This window comes from Talpa occidentalis, unplaced genomic scaffold (genome assembly GCF_014898055.3).
Source record: "Talpa occidentalis isolate TD23 unplaced genomic scaffold, MPIMG_talOcc4v2.1 talOcc4.13, whole genome shotgun sequence".
Classification (NCBI taxonomy): Eukaryota; Metazoa; Chordata; class Mammalia; order Eulipotyphla; family Talpidae; genus Talpa; species Talpa occidentalis.
In genome coordinates this window covers 82,599,248-82,614,649 of record NW_023601322.1, presented here as the reverse complement: position 1 = coordinate 82,614,649, position 15,402 = coordinate 82,599,248, and the positions used below count along the sequence as shown (strand labels likewise).

Sequence of the window (15,402 nt, the reverse complement as noted above, 5' to 3'; positions counted from 1 at the left end):
GATTTGTTTGTGAATGTACTCAGATCTGTTATATGTATTAATGTAAATTCCAGTTTTCTTCCTTACTGTTTCCAAGTAATTTAAGAAAGACTGCAATTAAATAGTGATGTGTCTTACATTATTTGTTTTACTGACAGAACAAGTCACGTGTTATTTCTGTTCCAGCTGCTGTCAAAGCCTTTAAGGATGCAAGACAAAATGTTACTGAAGTAATATCATCAAAGAACACTTCAGAAGAAACTCATTCCAAGGACACTTTGTGTTCAAATGATGATGCCAGAAAGTTACAACATGAAGGAACCATTATCAATGAGCAAAAAGCAAAAGAAACCAAAATATTGACAAAGAAGCCAATAAATAATGCAAAAGAAAAAATAGCCAAATTGGGGCATGGACCAAAAGCAGTAGACATTCCAAATTCTCCATCAAAGCCTGCTGAAAAGGATTCTATCATTTCCTCTGAACTACAGGAAACACCTGCTGAACCAAAAATGAAAACATTAAGTAAAATCAAAGAAAAGAAAGAGCCCCAAAACTCCTTTGGTGATAGCAGTGATGGAGAAGAATTACATGAAGAAGAGAAAGAGTATTTTGATGACAGCACAGAAGAAAGGTTTTACAAACAGTCTTCCATGTCTGAGGATAGTGATAGTGGTGATGACTTCTTCATTGGGAAAGTCAAACGGACAAGAAAGAAGGACAGTAGTTGCCCTTCTTTAGTTAAGGAACAGAAAGCCCCCCCCAAATTGTTACCTGAGGAAGATACTCTTGAAAGCCATCACGATTTTAGAAATGATAAAATCATGCCAAAAACAGAAGTTACGAAGTTTGAATCTGTGTTTTTCCATTCTTTATCTGGATCTAAAAGTTCTAGAAGGTAAGCATATTTTTCTATTCTGAAATAATTATTCTTAATTTTTTTTGAAGATGTGAAATCTCTATGCATCATAATGAAGACCAAGAGACTATCTCCCATACATATTTCTTGTTTGTACAGCACATCCTGTATTTAGACTAGCCCTCTTCAACTTTGTATTGCACACACACATATGGCAAAGCTACATTTATCTAGCTTCATAAGAAAATGAGATGTTAGTACTTTTTTTTTTTTTTTTTTTGATAAAAAGTGTTTAGAAATGTCACACTTCACTCTTTGAATAGACCTTTCTGAAAAGAATATTGTGGATTTTTTCTTGATAATCCAGGGCCATTATTGTAAACATCAACCATGTTATTATGTATTCTTATTTTAGGATATAAGCCTGCTTGCCCTAACACTGAGTTCTTCAGGCTGCTTTTATACTTAGTGAACTGCTACCTCTCTCCCTGCTGTTAACCACCACTTTTCACAGTGTTCTGTTGGGAATCATTAAGTTCAATTTCATTTGTGATCCTAATCTGATAGGAGTAGCTTCACATTTTACAATAAAGATCCTCACTAATAGCTAGTTTCTTTAATAGACTTTTTCCTCTTATAGGTCAATGCTAATTTTTAATAGAGAAGAAAAATGTTGGAATTTTCTAACACAGTAAGAATATGAAAACCATCTTTGGAATACTGAAAATAATTCAAACATTGTGTCTCCCAAACCTGCCTCACATGGCTGTCTTTTTCCCTCAATTGAAAATAACACATTGCTATCCCTTCCCTTCCCAGAAAATGTATTATTTTTTATTATATGTGATTCATTCCCATGTGAGAAAACTGAAATTCTTTATGTAGATGTCCCAAGAAGACAGACAGTAACCAAAAGAGGCTATTTTATGACCAGAAATCCCTATAGGGGTAGTAAGAGACAGAATCCCCTAAGTTTCTTTAGTAATATTGGAATCTAAAAATAGTCCATTGAATGAATTTTATCACCGTTTTTACTATTTTCTTAAAGTCAGAGGATCTGTTTATCTTTTTTTTTTTTTTTTTTTAATTTATACATGAACTGGGTACAGGGCATCTCTGGTGGTGCAAAGGATTAAGCACCACACTGTGAAGCTATCCACAGCCTGTGCAGCACGAGTTAGATCTCTGGGCAGCCAGGGAGCAACTCACATGGTGCAGCAGACCTCCCCTGTCTCTCCTGCTGATCCCCTCAGCAGTGCATTTCAGTCAGCCTTCCTGTTCTGTTCCCTGCTCTGTCTCTGGTGAATCCTCTCGCCCCCCGCATCTCTGGCCTGTACCCCAGCTCTTGTATGCATAAATAAATCTTTAAAAAAAAAAAAAGAACTGGGTACAGGCCAAATGTGCGGAGGGTGAGAGGATTCACCAGAGACAGAGTGGGGATCAGAACAAGCAGACTGACTGAAATACACTGCTGAGGGGAGCAGCGGGCAAGACAGGAGAGGACTGCTGCGCCATGTGGATTGCTCCACCACCGGCGGGGATCGAACTGGCACTGCAGAGGCTTCAGACAGCTTCACAACACTGCAGTCAACTGCCTGCGCCACCAGGGAGCCTCTGTTTATCTTTTTAAAGTCTTACTGCTGTTTTTCTTCTAGATCTTGCAGGGAACAGGTTCCGAAAAGCAAAGCCCCAGGTATGTATTAATGGCCATCTAATCTCACTATGCAATGAATCAATGCTTTGTCAGTGAGGAGGGATGAAAAATTTTGGTTGCTTAAATAGGCTGAATGGATTTTGTATACAGAGATGGAAACAGAGCATCTTATAATTATCAGTGTAATTTGTCTTTTGTTTATTTTCTCCTAGATTGTATTGAGAAATTAACATAACTTAATCACACCCAGATTGCTTCTTACTTTTCTTTTTACACTGTGTTCTGCCGGTGGGAAAGATATAGACAAAACTTATCCGGAAAATTTGTCTTTTAAATTTATCCTGAAGTAAATCAACGTATTCTTTAAATTATTATGTAATTTACATTTCCGTCAACTTTTTGCCATAAGATATGCAGTAACAAGTACATTATTTTGTGAACATTTCCTGATTATGTCATAGTAAATCAAATTTAATCTATTTGGCTAGGCTGACTTCTGTGCCTAATCCCAAACTCTCACTGGCTTAATAAAATTTGTTTTGCATTCACATCACAGTTAACTGTGAAATAGCAGAGGGACTCATTGTGTGGGGAGAGAATAAAGGATCGAACATGAGATATTTTAATTGTCAGGCCTTTTACTCAGGTTTCATTAGCTGTAACTTGGTCACATGGTTTCATCTAAATGTGGCTGGATGAGAAGTATTCAGCCTGTACCTCCCAGAAGGGAAAGAACTGGTTTGGCAAACACATGACAATCTGCATCATTCAGTGTATATTCACAGGAACTTGTAACTTAGGGCACATCCACATTTTCCTAATGAAGAGATTCAAGTAACAGAATGTGTACTTTTTTTTTTTGCTTAGCTTATTTATTTATATTAGTTTACTTATATATATATAAATTTGCTTTACATAATTATATAAAATATACATTAGTTGAAAAGTAACTGCCATATTCAAATCTCAGTTTTCATGAAACAGTTTCATCTAGCATTAAACTCTTCACATCATCACTAAAGCCACTCTGAACATTATAATGTAGGTTTCTAGAGCATGTGTGATTCTAAAACTATGTGGACTTTGTAAATCTGTGTATAATAATGTTTTGGAAATGTTACCCCAAATCACATGCACTTGTGTGTATATTGTGGCATTATTTCCTAGGGAGATCTTTACAAGACTTTTGACAATAATGTCTAACTTAGAGCAGTGAAATTGCATACCCCTAAGACTGATTAATAAATGCATATTAAGTTTTCTTCCTCCCTTTTTTCTTTCCAATTCTATGTATGTGCATTTATTCATGTTTTCTCAATCTAGTATATCTCCCCCAAATAGTTCTTTATTGTTCAAAAATCATGTAATTAAAATACTTCGTAGTATAAAACAGGCTATACATACTAGAATACAGGTTGCCACCCATCTGATAGATAATTACTTTACAACTGTGAAAGAAATTTGTTTTACATTTCAATAGATTTAGTAATTAACCTTGAAATCATTTTGAGTGGAATTAATAGCCCTTTAAAAAAATAATCTCTTCCATCAGCTTTGTCAGATCCAGTTCCTTAGTTGTGACATGAATTTTCTGACCGGATCTGCTCCAAACACAGATATAAATTAGTGACATTCCTTTGAAAATATAAAATGTTCTTTTTTTTCCCTTCCATGTTGTCCATACTGTTTTTTTAATTGATGTCAGTGTAAATAAGGCAACATAGCATATATTAAGAGACATGTTCTTAACAGCTACTTGAAAGGATTAGAAAGATCATTCTAATTAGTATGTGCCAGAATTGTAGACTCACATACACATGTGTTTTAATTCCAAACTGTTCCTTGTTATACTTCAGTTTTAAATGGTGAGCTGAGGAAAACTTAATTTCTCCTTAAATACTGATTTGAGAAGGTGGGATATATTTTTTTTTGTATGCTGCTTAAGTGTATAGTTGTCATTATTTTTCTTTTCTTCCAGGTTTTCAGCAAAATGAATCTCAAGTCAAGAATCACCTTGATAAGAGTGCTCAAAGAAGATTTGAAAATACAAAACAGAGCTCACAGCTGCCTCTTCATCCTTCATGGGAAGCAAGCAGAAGGCGAAAAGAACAGCAATCTAAAATTGCTGTGTTTCAGGGAAAAAAGATTACCTTTGATGATTGATTAGAACCTCTTTTCATGAACTTTTTCATCTAAAAATGATTTTTCTTTTTACCAGTCTATTACTTAAACTTGTATTTGAACAATTCTCTTTGGAGGGATTATAGAATAAATTAAGTTTTGTTTTGTTTTTTTTCTTTCTTTTTAGTGTGTCAAAGTTATATTTATATAAACCTCCCATAAAGCAGGTACATCCATAAATTGATTTTTTTGATATGCCCCAGACTATTCTCTCTATAAAAAATGTTGAGATTATAGTTATCTAAGATTTTCTTATTTGTGATTATCATAAAGTGTATTTCACTGGATAACCTGTATTTCTTTGCCTTGAAAATAAATATTGAGATGTTTTAAGAATAATAATGGACAAGTATGAGGAATTGTAGCTATTTAAAATAGATCAGTTTTGCTAAATATTTTTCTTTTTAGCAAAACTGACATAGTAACTTTTATTATGAGTATATAGAAAATAAATTATACAAAAATATTTTTATTATAGTGTTACTTAGTTGTGATAATATACTTTTTTGGTAATTCTAAATAGTTTCCCAAGACAACTGTGGATTTCTGAATTAGATTGCAATTACTTAGGTAGTGTACATGTAACATCACAACCAAAAATCGATTTTCCATTTCATTGCATATAAATATTTCCATTTAATCCAGAATGTGTAACAGCGAATTATTTGACCAGGTGTCTCACAGAAACAGTTTTTGAGGAATCAAAACTTGGAGCTTATATGAAAAAATTCTAAAGGAGGTATGACTGAAAGAACACCTTCACTGATAGCTCTGCTCCCCTAGCATAGAAGTTATGAGCTGACTTGCTCAAGCAGGAACTGCTTTGTATATCATAATACAGTTACCAAAAGGAAAACATGATTTTAAAAAATTCTTTAAATGTTTCAATTTTTGCTACTCTGGGTGAATTGAAAGCTGAGTAATGTTAGCTAAATCCCTGTTTTCTATACATTGATGATGTTAATGAAGGAATCTCTGGTTAGCAGAACTCCACAAGCTCTGAAGAGTCATTTCTGTCCTTTTCAAGAGCTAAGAATTTAGATATCTAGAATAATGGAATTCAAGAGTTATGCAGTAAAAAATTTGTTGAGTGTAAGGTTTTTTGTACTTTAAAATTGTTATTCTGCAGTTTCGCTTAAGAAAAATTGGAATTTTAGTTATGAAGTATTATTACAGGAAAAGTGAAAGAAAAATATCTCTATGCCTACTTAGGTTTAGCCAAACTGCAAGGTTGAGGGCACTGTCTTCCATACTGTCAAGAGTACCCACGACTTCTTAACCCCAACTGCAAGGAGGTACAGCCAGCCATAACATTAGAGGGAAGAATCCACATGAGCACACTCTGACTTCTACACCAACTGCAGGTTTGTTGGGGTGGGGACTGGGGTGGGACATCCTAAATACCCTCAACTTCAAAAATTTGCTGGGAAAAAGTCAAAGAAGTCACTGAAACCTATTATATTCATGGTTGCAGTTTATTACAGAGAAAGGGTATAAATTATAACTGGCTAAAGAAAGCGATGGGTAGAACCTTAGAGGACCTTGAATGCAAAAGGTCATTACCATCCTGACATCAGTTTGCATGGAGTGTTGTCAATCTGAAATACTCACTAAAGCTTCAATGTCCAGAAATTTTATTGGGACTTTGTTATATAGGTTTTCTCGATTGTCCACGTGTTTGTTACAGATGGGCTGATAACACCTAACCCAAAACCCCCATCCTAAATAACGTGATTCATCATTTTTGGTATAACGTGCCCTAAAAAAAAACGCTTACCAGGTATTACATAGATTACCTCCAGAAATCAAAGGATGAAAGAATTGTTTATAAATACATATGCATAAAAGAACTGTGGTGTAGGCCAGAGGTGTGGGGAGTGAGAGGATTCACCAGAGACAGTGGGAAGCAGAACAGGCAGATCTACTGAAATACACTGCTGAGGGGAGCAGCAGGCGAGAAGGGAGAGGTTTGCTGCGCCATGTGGTTTGTTCCCTGGCCGCTCTTGTTGCAGTGGCTGCTAATAGCTTGCTAGCATTGTCTTTAACCCCTGTACCACCAAGGAGGCCCTAGTTCTTCACTTTGGACAAAACCAAGATCTATGCTCTGCAATATGCTTCACCCAAATTCACCCAGATTTCCTAAATACTAACATTTTACTGCTTCGACTTTTATCCTTGACTCACATTCTCCCTTTCTCCTCTTCCTTCACTTTTGTTTCCTCTTTCTCCCTTTGTCTCTCTTCCCACCTCTCTGTGTCCTCCTCCATCTCCTCTCTTCCTGTCTCTTTCCAGGTATCAGATATTCACGTTGCCATTTTGTCACAGTTTCATCTGCAGAAAGTCCAGACGAAAGTCCGTGCCTTTAGCTCAGTTGTCAACTTCCATTTAGTGGGAACAGTTTCTGAGTCTGTCTTTGTGTGTGATGACACTGATATTTTTAAAAAACACAGGAGAGTTTATTTTCATTCTTATTGTCCCTTTATTTGGATTTGTCTAGTGTTGTCATCATTAAATATAAGTTAGGTGTTTGGGGCAGGAATGTCACAAGAGAGATGTTGTATTTATCCCAGTGCATCAAGTGATGATGTTGATAGGACCTGTGATTGGTTTCTCTTTATCATAACCATTATCTTTGAGTCTGTGTATGTATGTCCTATTCCGAAGCTGCCACTTACTAGTTTTATCATTCATGATCCTTCTATATGATTGTAACCACTGCAATCTTAGTTGTAAATGGTGATTTGGTAAAATATTTTCATCTTATTGTATATTTAGTACCTAACTATAGTAAGGAAAAGCTTTCCTCTCTTCCCTATTTATTTTTTAAATTTATTTCAGTATGATCTCAGGATACCTCTTTGATTCTATTTTTATGTCCTCTATTTTATATATTGTTTTATTAAGTGAATATTTTTATTCATTTTGTCTTTCATTGACTTACAAGGTTATAACATACATTTTTCATTATTTCGTAGTCCACAGATACATGCCACTTTACATATAAACTATGTTCCAAGTTTTTGTACTATTTACATACATTTTGCTTCTATGTATAACCCTACAATCCATTATTTTTGTTGTTTTTGCTGTAATATCTCCTTTGTCTCCTTACCATGCTCATAATTTTTCTTTATAGCCTATAAAACATGAAACATTACTCGCTCTTTTAATGATCTTATTTACAGTGTTTCTCAACTTGGGTCAGTTTTTACCCCTAGGGTATATTTGGCAACATCTGGAGACATTTTGGGTGTCAGCAACTAGGGACAGGGGCACTGCATTTGGAGACCGTGAACCTGGGATGCTCAGTAAACGTTCTATAACATTTACAGCAGAGAATTACCAACTCCAAAGTGTCAACACTAAGGTTGGGAAAACTTGATCCAGGGCTCATTTGGCCCCACTGCTCAGGCATCATAATTCTAAGAACTCTCCTTAATGTCTTTTCTGTGAGAAAAGCTTTCTGCTTTGTCTGATGGGAATACAAACTATATTGGAGATATGTGAACTAGGATTGTTCCTTCTCTTTTCTGATATTTTTTCCCCCTAATCTTTATCGATTCTTCATACATATTGCTCATAGATCGCTGGACTATCTTTCCTCTTTATGTGCTGCTGCATCTTCAGTGTTTGTTTTTCAGAATTGTGACATTATATTCGTTTAATTAATGTCCAGTTTTCAACAAAGCATTATAAGACAAGGTTGCCCAGATATCCTCATCTGGCTTGACAGTTCTGTTTATTTAGAAGTTATCTTTTGCCTGTTATCACATTTGAAATTAATGATGAAGATTGCGTCATCCTTAGGGGACTTTTACAGGTTTTGAAACCCACCTCTTCCCCGAACAAGTTTGGGAGAACAAGAATACTTTTAATGAAGAACATTGAAGCTAATGTTGGGCCTTACAAACAAGCAGAGAAGTACTGTTTTTGAGAGAAAGATGTCTCTTCAGTTTCATATGGTAGTGGCATCTCCCAAAAGTTCTTTCCAAAGTACTTCTCAGGACTGCCTTATTTTTTCCCTCCTTTGCCCCCATGCCTTGAAGCTACCATGTGTAAGAAGAAATGCCACTCTCCTAGGTCCCGCTGGATGGACCTGAAGTCTAATAGACCTTTGTGCAAAATCTCTTGTCATTCGAGATTAGAAGGATTGCCTTTTCCATCCTGTAGCTTTCGTTGTCTTTGGGTTTTTTGCTTGAAAACAAATGGCCACTAATAGCCAATCTTTTCTCTCGCTCACTCGCTCGCTCTCCCTCTTTTTTTGTCTATCAGTATCTCTTTCTCTACTGATTTGAAATGTCACCCTATGTGATCATGGTAGTGTTCCTAGACTCTGTCCTTCCCACCTTTCTCTGATCCAATATTACAGTTTAAATTTTTCTACCTTTGTATTTTATATAATTATTTAGGAGTCTGGTTTACTCTTGGGTCTTTTCTCAAAATTGTCTTGGCTATTCTTAGGTCTTTTCTTTACAAATAAGTTTAAAATTAGCTTGTAAGTTTTATTTTTAAAATTAATTGGCGTTAATTTTGATTACTTTCAGAAATTATAATTTCTGGGAAATATTTATATTTCAGACAGGGTTTATATTTTGTCCCTTAGTTGATTATGGATCTGAGTTCATAAATGAACCTATATTATAGAAATGTAGGGGACAGGAACATGTTCAGGAACATGTTCAGTAGCCTGAGTATCATATCAACATGCAGAAACTAAGTAGCCCTGAGTTGGATACTGGAATGTTGTTTGTACTTTGAACATGTGTTTCTCTTCAAGCAAAAACTTGTTTTGAAAGAAAGTCATTCTCCATGTTGTTTTCAGGATAAAATTAAAAGGATGTTTTTCAGTGAAGTCAGCCAAAACTTAGAGGGTCAAAGAAAGGAGGAGGGTTATTTGTGTTTATTTTTAAACTAAACATGGTATGAATATTCAGTGTTCAACTTAGCTCTCTATCATAGACAGAAGTTCAGAGCCTTCATATATACCAGCAGCAACTAGTTTAGCTTATGTCTGAAATAGATTAAGAACTAGTTGTGAACTTTTTTTTATCACAGGTATAAAAGGAGGGGTGATAAAGGAGGGGTTTTCAGACCCTGTCAAATTTTTAAAGAAATGTAAGCATCTTAGTGCATTAATAATGCCTAGTGCTTGAATCTATATTAATTTTGTCAATTTTATAATCACTTTGAAATCTTCAAATCTCCCTCTGACCGCTTTACAAGCCTCTGCTTTACAGATTCTCTCACGTACCTTAGAAAAGTTCCGCTGACTATTCCCTGCTTCTTACTCGATTTTCTTCTATGACATTCATCACCTCGCATGTATGTTTATACGGTTGTCTGTCTCCCCATCTGTAATATAACCTCTACAAGTGCAAAGACTGTTACCTTTTTGCCGTGTTCCAAACTTGGACAGAACCTGGTACATAGTAGATGCTCAGTTTAGTATTTGCTTTCCAAAGACGTTCTAGAAATGTTTGGGTAAACAGTTTGCATACATGCAAGTTTTTTTCAGTTTAGCAATGATTCATGTAGTTGAATAGTTTCAGTTACTGGTTAGGAAATTATTAAAATAATCCAGTTACCTGAGAAATAGGGTAGCTTGACTTGGGTAGTAGCAGTAAGAAAATGAGATGGGAGAGAAGGTAATGTTTCATTATAAAGGAGAAGATGTGTAGTAGAATAGCTGATATGAGAAATGGTATGATAACAGCATTAGGAACCCACTTGAAGTTTACACTCAAAAATTTAAAGTGAGAGCAATCAGCCCAGCCATTCATATTTTCATTTGTATAAATTGTTTTTGACCATGTTTATTTTGGGCTGTAGATTTTTTTTTTTATTACTTTGTAGGTACTCTTCGTAGCAGAGAAAATAAGTCCTTTCTCTGCTACCAGATTTGCAGATAATTTCCATTTTGTCATTTGTCTTTTGATTGATTTCATTTTTTTTCCCCTAAGCAGAATATTTTATTTTGTTCATGTTACAAATGATGTCTGATCTTTAACCTTCTGTCTTGTTGTTGGTATATGTGACAGCTGCTCTGATTTACTGATAATTTTCTCTGCCACCTTATAAAACTCTCGCTGTTTTTAATAGTTACTCCATTGTTTGTCTTGCATTTTCCAGGCTCAGAATGATACCATCTTAAGATAACGACCATTTTATCTACTTTTTTAAATTTTTGTCACTCCCTGTACATAATTAAAATGACTACTAATTCCACTACAGCATTAAATAATAGCATTAGAGTAGACCTCCTTCTCTGCTACTAACTTTAATGGAAATACTTCTGATACTTCTTAAATGTGAAATTGAGATTTAGAAAGGTGTTTTATGATGTCAAGCTCTGTAATCTATACTTCTTACTGAAGTGTATTTTTACTTATTTCTAGATGAGTTAATGGTTTTCCTAAGTAATTATGCATCCTTTTCTTTGTATGCTTTCTTAGCCATATTCTGATTTATTTTGATATCTAGGCTACTGTTTTTTTTTTACTTTATTCAGTTTCTGGTTTTTTTTCCCCTCTGCTATTTTGTAATTTCTTTAATACCATTTATTTATTTGGTTTGTTTAAATTTTCCAATGAAGTACTATTCGTTTGCATCATTTTAAGTATTTGGAAGCATAGGATTTCCCCTTCAGGTGTAGTCACTATAGCGTACTCATCACCAGTGCAGCCATAGATTTTAAGAGAACATTCACTTTAAAATTTAAAGAGGGTCTTTTAAAATCCTTCAGGTTTTAAAGTAAAATTTTCCTAAAATCTGAATTTCAGTAACTGTACTAACCTACCAAAAAATAACTTAGTCCTCATAATTCTTTCATCATTTTTTAATCTGGGATGCATTTGTATCATCCCAGGTCTGTCTGTTAATTTTATCTCTCACTTAGACTTTATTTCTTCATACATTCATTGTAGGTTACTTACATGTTTACCAGTTTCTTTGTTTTGTCAATTTTTCTTTGCCTCCATTCTTTCTGGTATTATTTCTTTGCTTTCTTAAGTATATATTTTCAACACCCTATAGTGAATATCTGTTAATAATTAGTTTTTGGTTATAAGAATGTCTTTTAGTTTTCATTCTCAAATGAAAGGCTGTCAGTGCAATTAATCTTGGTAGTGATTTTTTTCATTACTATGAAAATCATTGTTTTCTGACTTTGTTTCTACTGAGAAATCTGCTGTCAGTCATTTTGTCTTTATTTTTAGGCAACGTTTGTGTTAACATTTTATGTAACAAAAAAGACAGTAAATAGTATTTGCAGCCCATAAGGTTTCTATGATATCTACTTGTCTGGTGTTATGGCATCAGCAGCCTCCATGTATAAACAAATGTACATTCTGTATCAGCATAAACTTTACAAAAACCAGTAGTGTGGCAGATTTGGTTCATGGTCTCTAGTATTTACTGCCTAGTCTGAGTGATAATAAGGTTAAAATATTCTTCCTTTTCAGCATCCTTTCCTCTGCTACTAAATAATAGTCAGTGGTATTGTCTTTCTTAGAATTTAGCTTTATATTGATAAATTTAAGAATAGATGAGTGACGATATATTTTTTCTGCTTTGAATTACCTATTTTTGCCCCAGCTTTAATAATAGGAGGAAGTAAGAAACTTACATTTGTTAGTTATACCATGCCTACCTTAATAAGATTCTGTTCTATCACTCTAATCTTTGTTGGTCAGGTGATTTATTGAAGGTCACATAGTGAGCTAGGGGGTGAAGCCAGGATATAAAAAATTAGGCAGCCTATGTTGTTAACACCTTTGTTATATACCATCTGTATTTTTCTGAAACTTGGGTAATCTTCACTAAACCTACGAAGATTATGGGGGATGGCAGAAATCAGATCATTTCTAAATGTGGATGTGAAAATGTCATAAGGCCACACACCAAATTCTTTATATTTTTTAAGTTGCCTCTCATTATCATGGTTAAATTTTAGGAACTGAATTTGATTAAATATAATTCTAGTTAGATCAATAATCAATCTTTTTTTTAATCCCAGTAAAACATTTTGAGATTCATTAATCACTTCATTTTTAAGCACAGCACATAAATATCTAGGAATAGAAGGTTAGTGTTTGAACTTGAAAATGAGTATCTTAGACTAATAGTCGATACTGCATTTAATGTGTAACTGTTGGGAATCAGAAACTTAACAAAGGTGTCTTATGGAGGTTTTACTAGGTTTTCACTCAACTTTGTTCTAAAGATGAAGCCAATGCAGTTAGAAAGAAAAGAAATACAAAGTTTCATGGGTACAGCTAACATTCACTTGTCTGGGACTGACTCACTTGTAGAGCAATACCGCATTGTTTTATTCAGTTCCACTCTGATTGTTGTTACACTAGGGGTTTTGGGTGATTTGATTATTTATTCCCTCATCTTCATATAAGGTATCCATGTTCTTTTACCCTTTTTCAGAAGTACCCACAAGTATCCGGATTGTTGAATGAAAGTTATCTTTCGGTTAAAAGTCAGGGGACTTTGCACTCTGGTCTCGGAACATCTGGAAATTCTTGTCCTTCTTCTTTCTGACCATCTCCCTGTCCAGTTTAATTTCCTACACTACCATCTTTCTCTTTCTTCCCCCAATTCCAGTTTTATGTTTCGTTGAAGGAGAGTAAAAACAGCTGTGTAGGTACACCTATAAGAGCTCATGAGGCACTTCAAAGCTGAGGCTTTTGTGAATTTTTGTCTCTGAGTAAAAATGAACTGGGAATAGAAAAAGGACCAATCCAGTGTAAGTTAGAAAGATGAATGAAAATATCCAGAATGCAACCAAATACTGAGATCTCACCCTGCCACATTTGCAAATAGGATTCTACACATACAGCATGTAGGTCTCTTTGACATGCATTCAGTACATATTCGCTATTAAGCTCTTGATAAACTCATCTGGTTTCCAGTTACTCATTTCTAACCATTATCTGTGTTTTAGTAGTTGCAATTGCTTATAATTAAATTTTTTTTTTGGAGAAACCATCATTTAATTCATTTAACATGCGAACTGGAGCTATTCATCTATTGCTTGGTATAGGGCACCATGATTTATAATTCCATGTGGAAGAGGTAAATGCCCAAAAAGAAATTAGGGTATTAATTTATTATAAAAAGTAAGCAAGTTGATGTTAGCCACAAAACTTTCTTGAAGCTTTCTCTTCAAATCTAAAAGAGAAAATGCATGTATGTGAATCTATAAAGAAAGAAACACCTTAATAGTTGGAGAGGCAAAGCCCTATGTGGTCAAAGGACAAGCACTTTACCCCTAGGGAGACAAGATTTCTAAGGAAATAAACGACTGTCTGGTTTGGAGGAGAACGTGAAGTGGGGAATTGGGACCAGATAAAGGAAGGCTTTGCATGTCAGTTAGGGTTCTTGAAATTTAGTTCACAGGAAATTGAGAAACCAAATTTGAAAGTGAAAAACTTGAAGAAGAAAGCTAAATACCGTGTAGAGATTTAGAAGTATGTAATATGACTGCCTTGCCAAGTGTCCTTAGCTGTCTCAGATTTCCAGTAACTAACCTCTTTGAAAATGTTCTCAGTCAAAGATTTTTCATGATATTTCAAATCAACAGATCATTTGTGTAAGGTTAAAATCGCACTTGACAACAATGGGGGGGAAATGTACACATGCACAGAGCTCCAAAAACAATGTTTGGTCTTTTCTTATAAAAGAGCACATGCACCTTGAATGTCTTTCATAAGATTCCAGAACTATCTCAGTTTACTAAAAAGAAAATAAAGGTCCATTATCAAGTTTCATGTTAAGTGTTATTTAATTTAATGAAATATGTTAATGGATAAAACATAGCTAGAATCAAATACAGAAACATATATGCCATTATTGAACAATCTTAGTTCTTTAAAAAAGTATCAGGTTTTGATGATGGATCAAGCAGTGATCATTAGTGGCTGCTAAATGAATAGGTGAAAATATGAGGGGGAATTTTATAATGGATGACTCAGACTCACAACACTAACCCACTGATCATCCTGAACATCACAAAAAGATAGCAACATCGTGAAGGACATGCCACACCTGGAGCAAGTCTTCTTGCCACCCCAAATCAAACCTAAATCTTGGTAAGCCTCTCACTCTGACTTTTTATAGGAAATACAAGGAAAAGAAAAATGTATTCAATGATCTACCAGGATACAATCTGCAAGATCCAGAACTTGGAAATTCTATAAGATAAGAAGTATTCACTAAAGAAAAAAAGGGATTTTAAGTCTGTGTGTGTGTGTGCGTGTGTGTGTGTGTGTGTGTGTGTGTATAATAGTAAAGAGACTTAAAACAATAGCTGAATTTTCTCTGTAGACCTTGTTTGATCCTTATTCAAAGAAACGAATTTGGGGAAAAACAAAAGTTATAAGACAAGTGAAATTTGAATACAAGATATTTGAAGATATTAAGGAATTCTTTGTTACTTTGGTAGTTACCTCAGTGAAATGAGCTTTATATATTGATGACAACAAACTTAAATGATTTTATTGACCATGGCGGATATACTGATTTTGAGTGACAATCCTAAATATTCTAGTAGGACAAAGTCCAACTCATAAAGAGTTTTTTCCTAGCAGATTCAAAGGAGACCAGTGTTTGAGAATAAAGCCTTCTCTCGGGCTTCTTGTTGATTCGTGAGAGAGAGAATCCCAGAGGAACCCCTGCAGCTAAATTGTGAAATCCTGTACATGAAGAGAGAAAAGGAGAATAT

General features: G+C 34.7%; 1 protein-coding gene across 2 annotated transcripts in view; it reads left to right on the top strand.

The window, feature by feature from the left end:
* SRFBP1 (serum response factor binding protein 1) overlaps positions 1-15,402 on the top strand; it is a 62,764-nt gene extending 47,362 nt beyond the window's left edge. The window contains exons 6-10 of one of the 2 annotated variants that reach the window (XM_037509467.2): positions 166-877; positions 2,494-2,531; positions 4,471-4,840; positions 5,886-6,037; positions 15,269-15,402. In XM_037509467.2, the coding sequence (XP_037365364.1) occupies positions 166-877; positions 2,494-2,531; positions 4,471-4,655 (935 nt within the window). In that variant the 3' untranslated portion in view covers positions 4,656-4,840; positions 5,886-6,037; positions 15,269-15,402. Of the gene's footprint in view, positions 1-165; positions 878-2,493; positions 2,532-4,470; positions 6,038-15,268 lie in introns of both variants that reach the window. The other variant, XM_054694498.1, reaches the window with a different exon arrangement.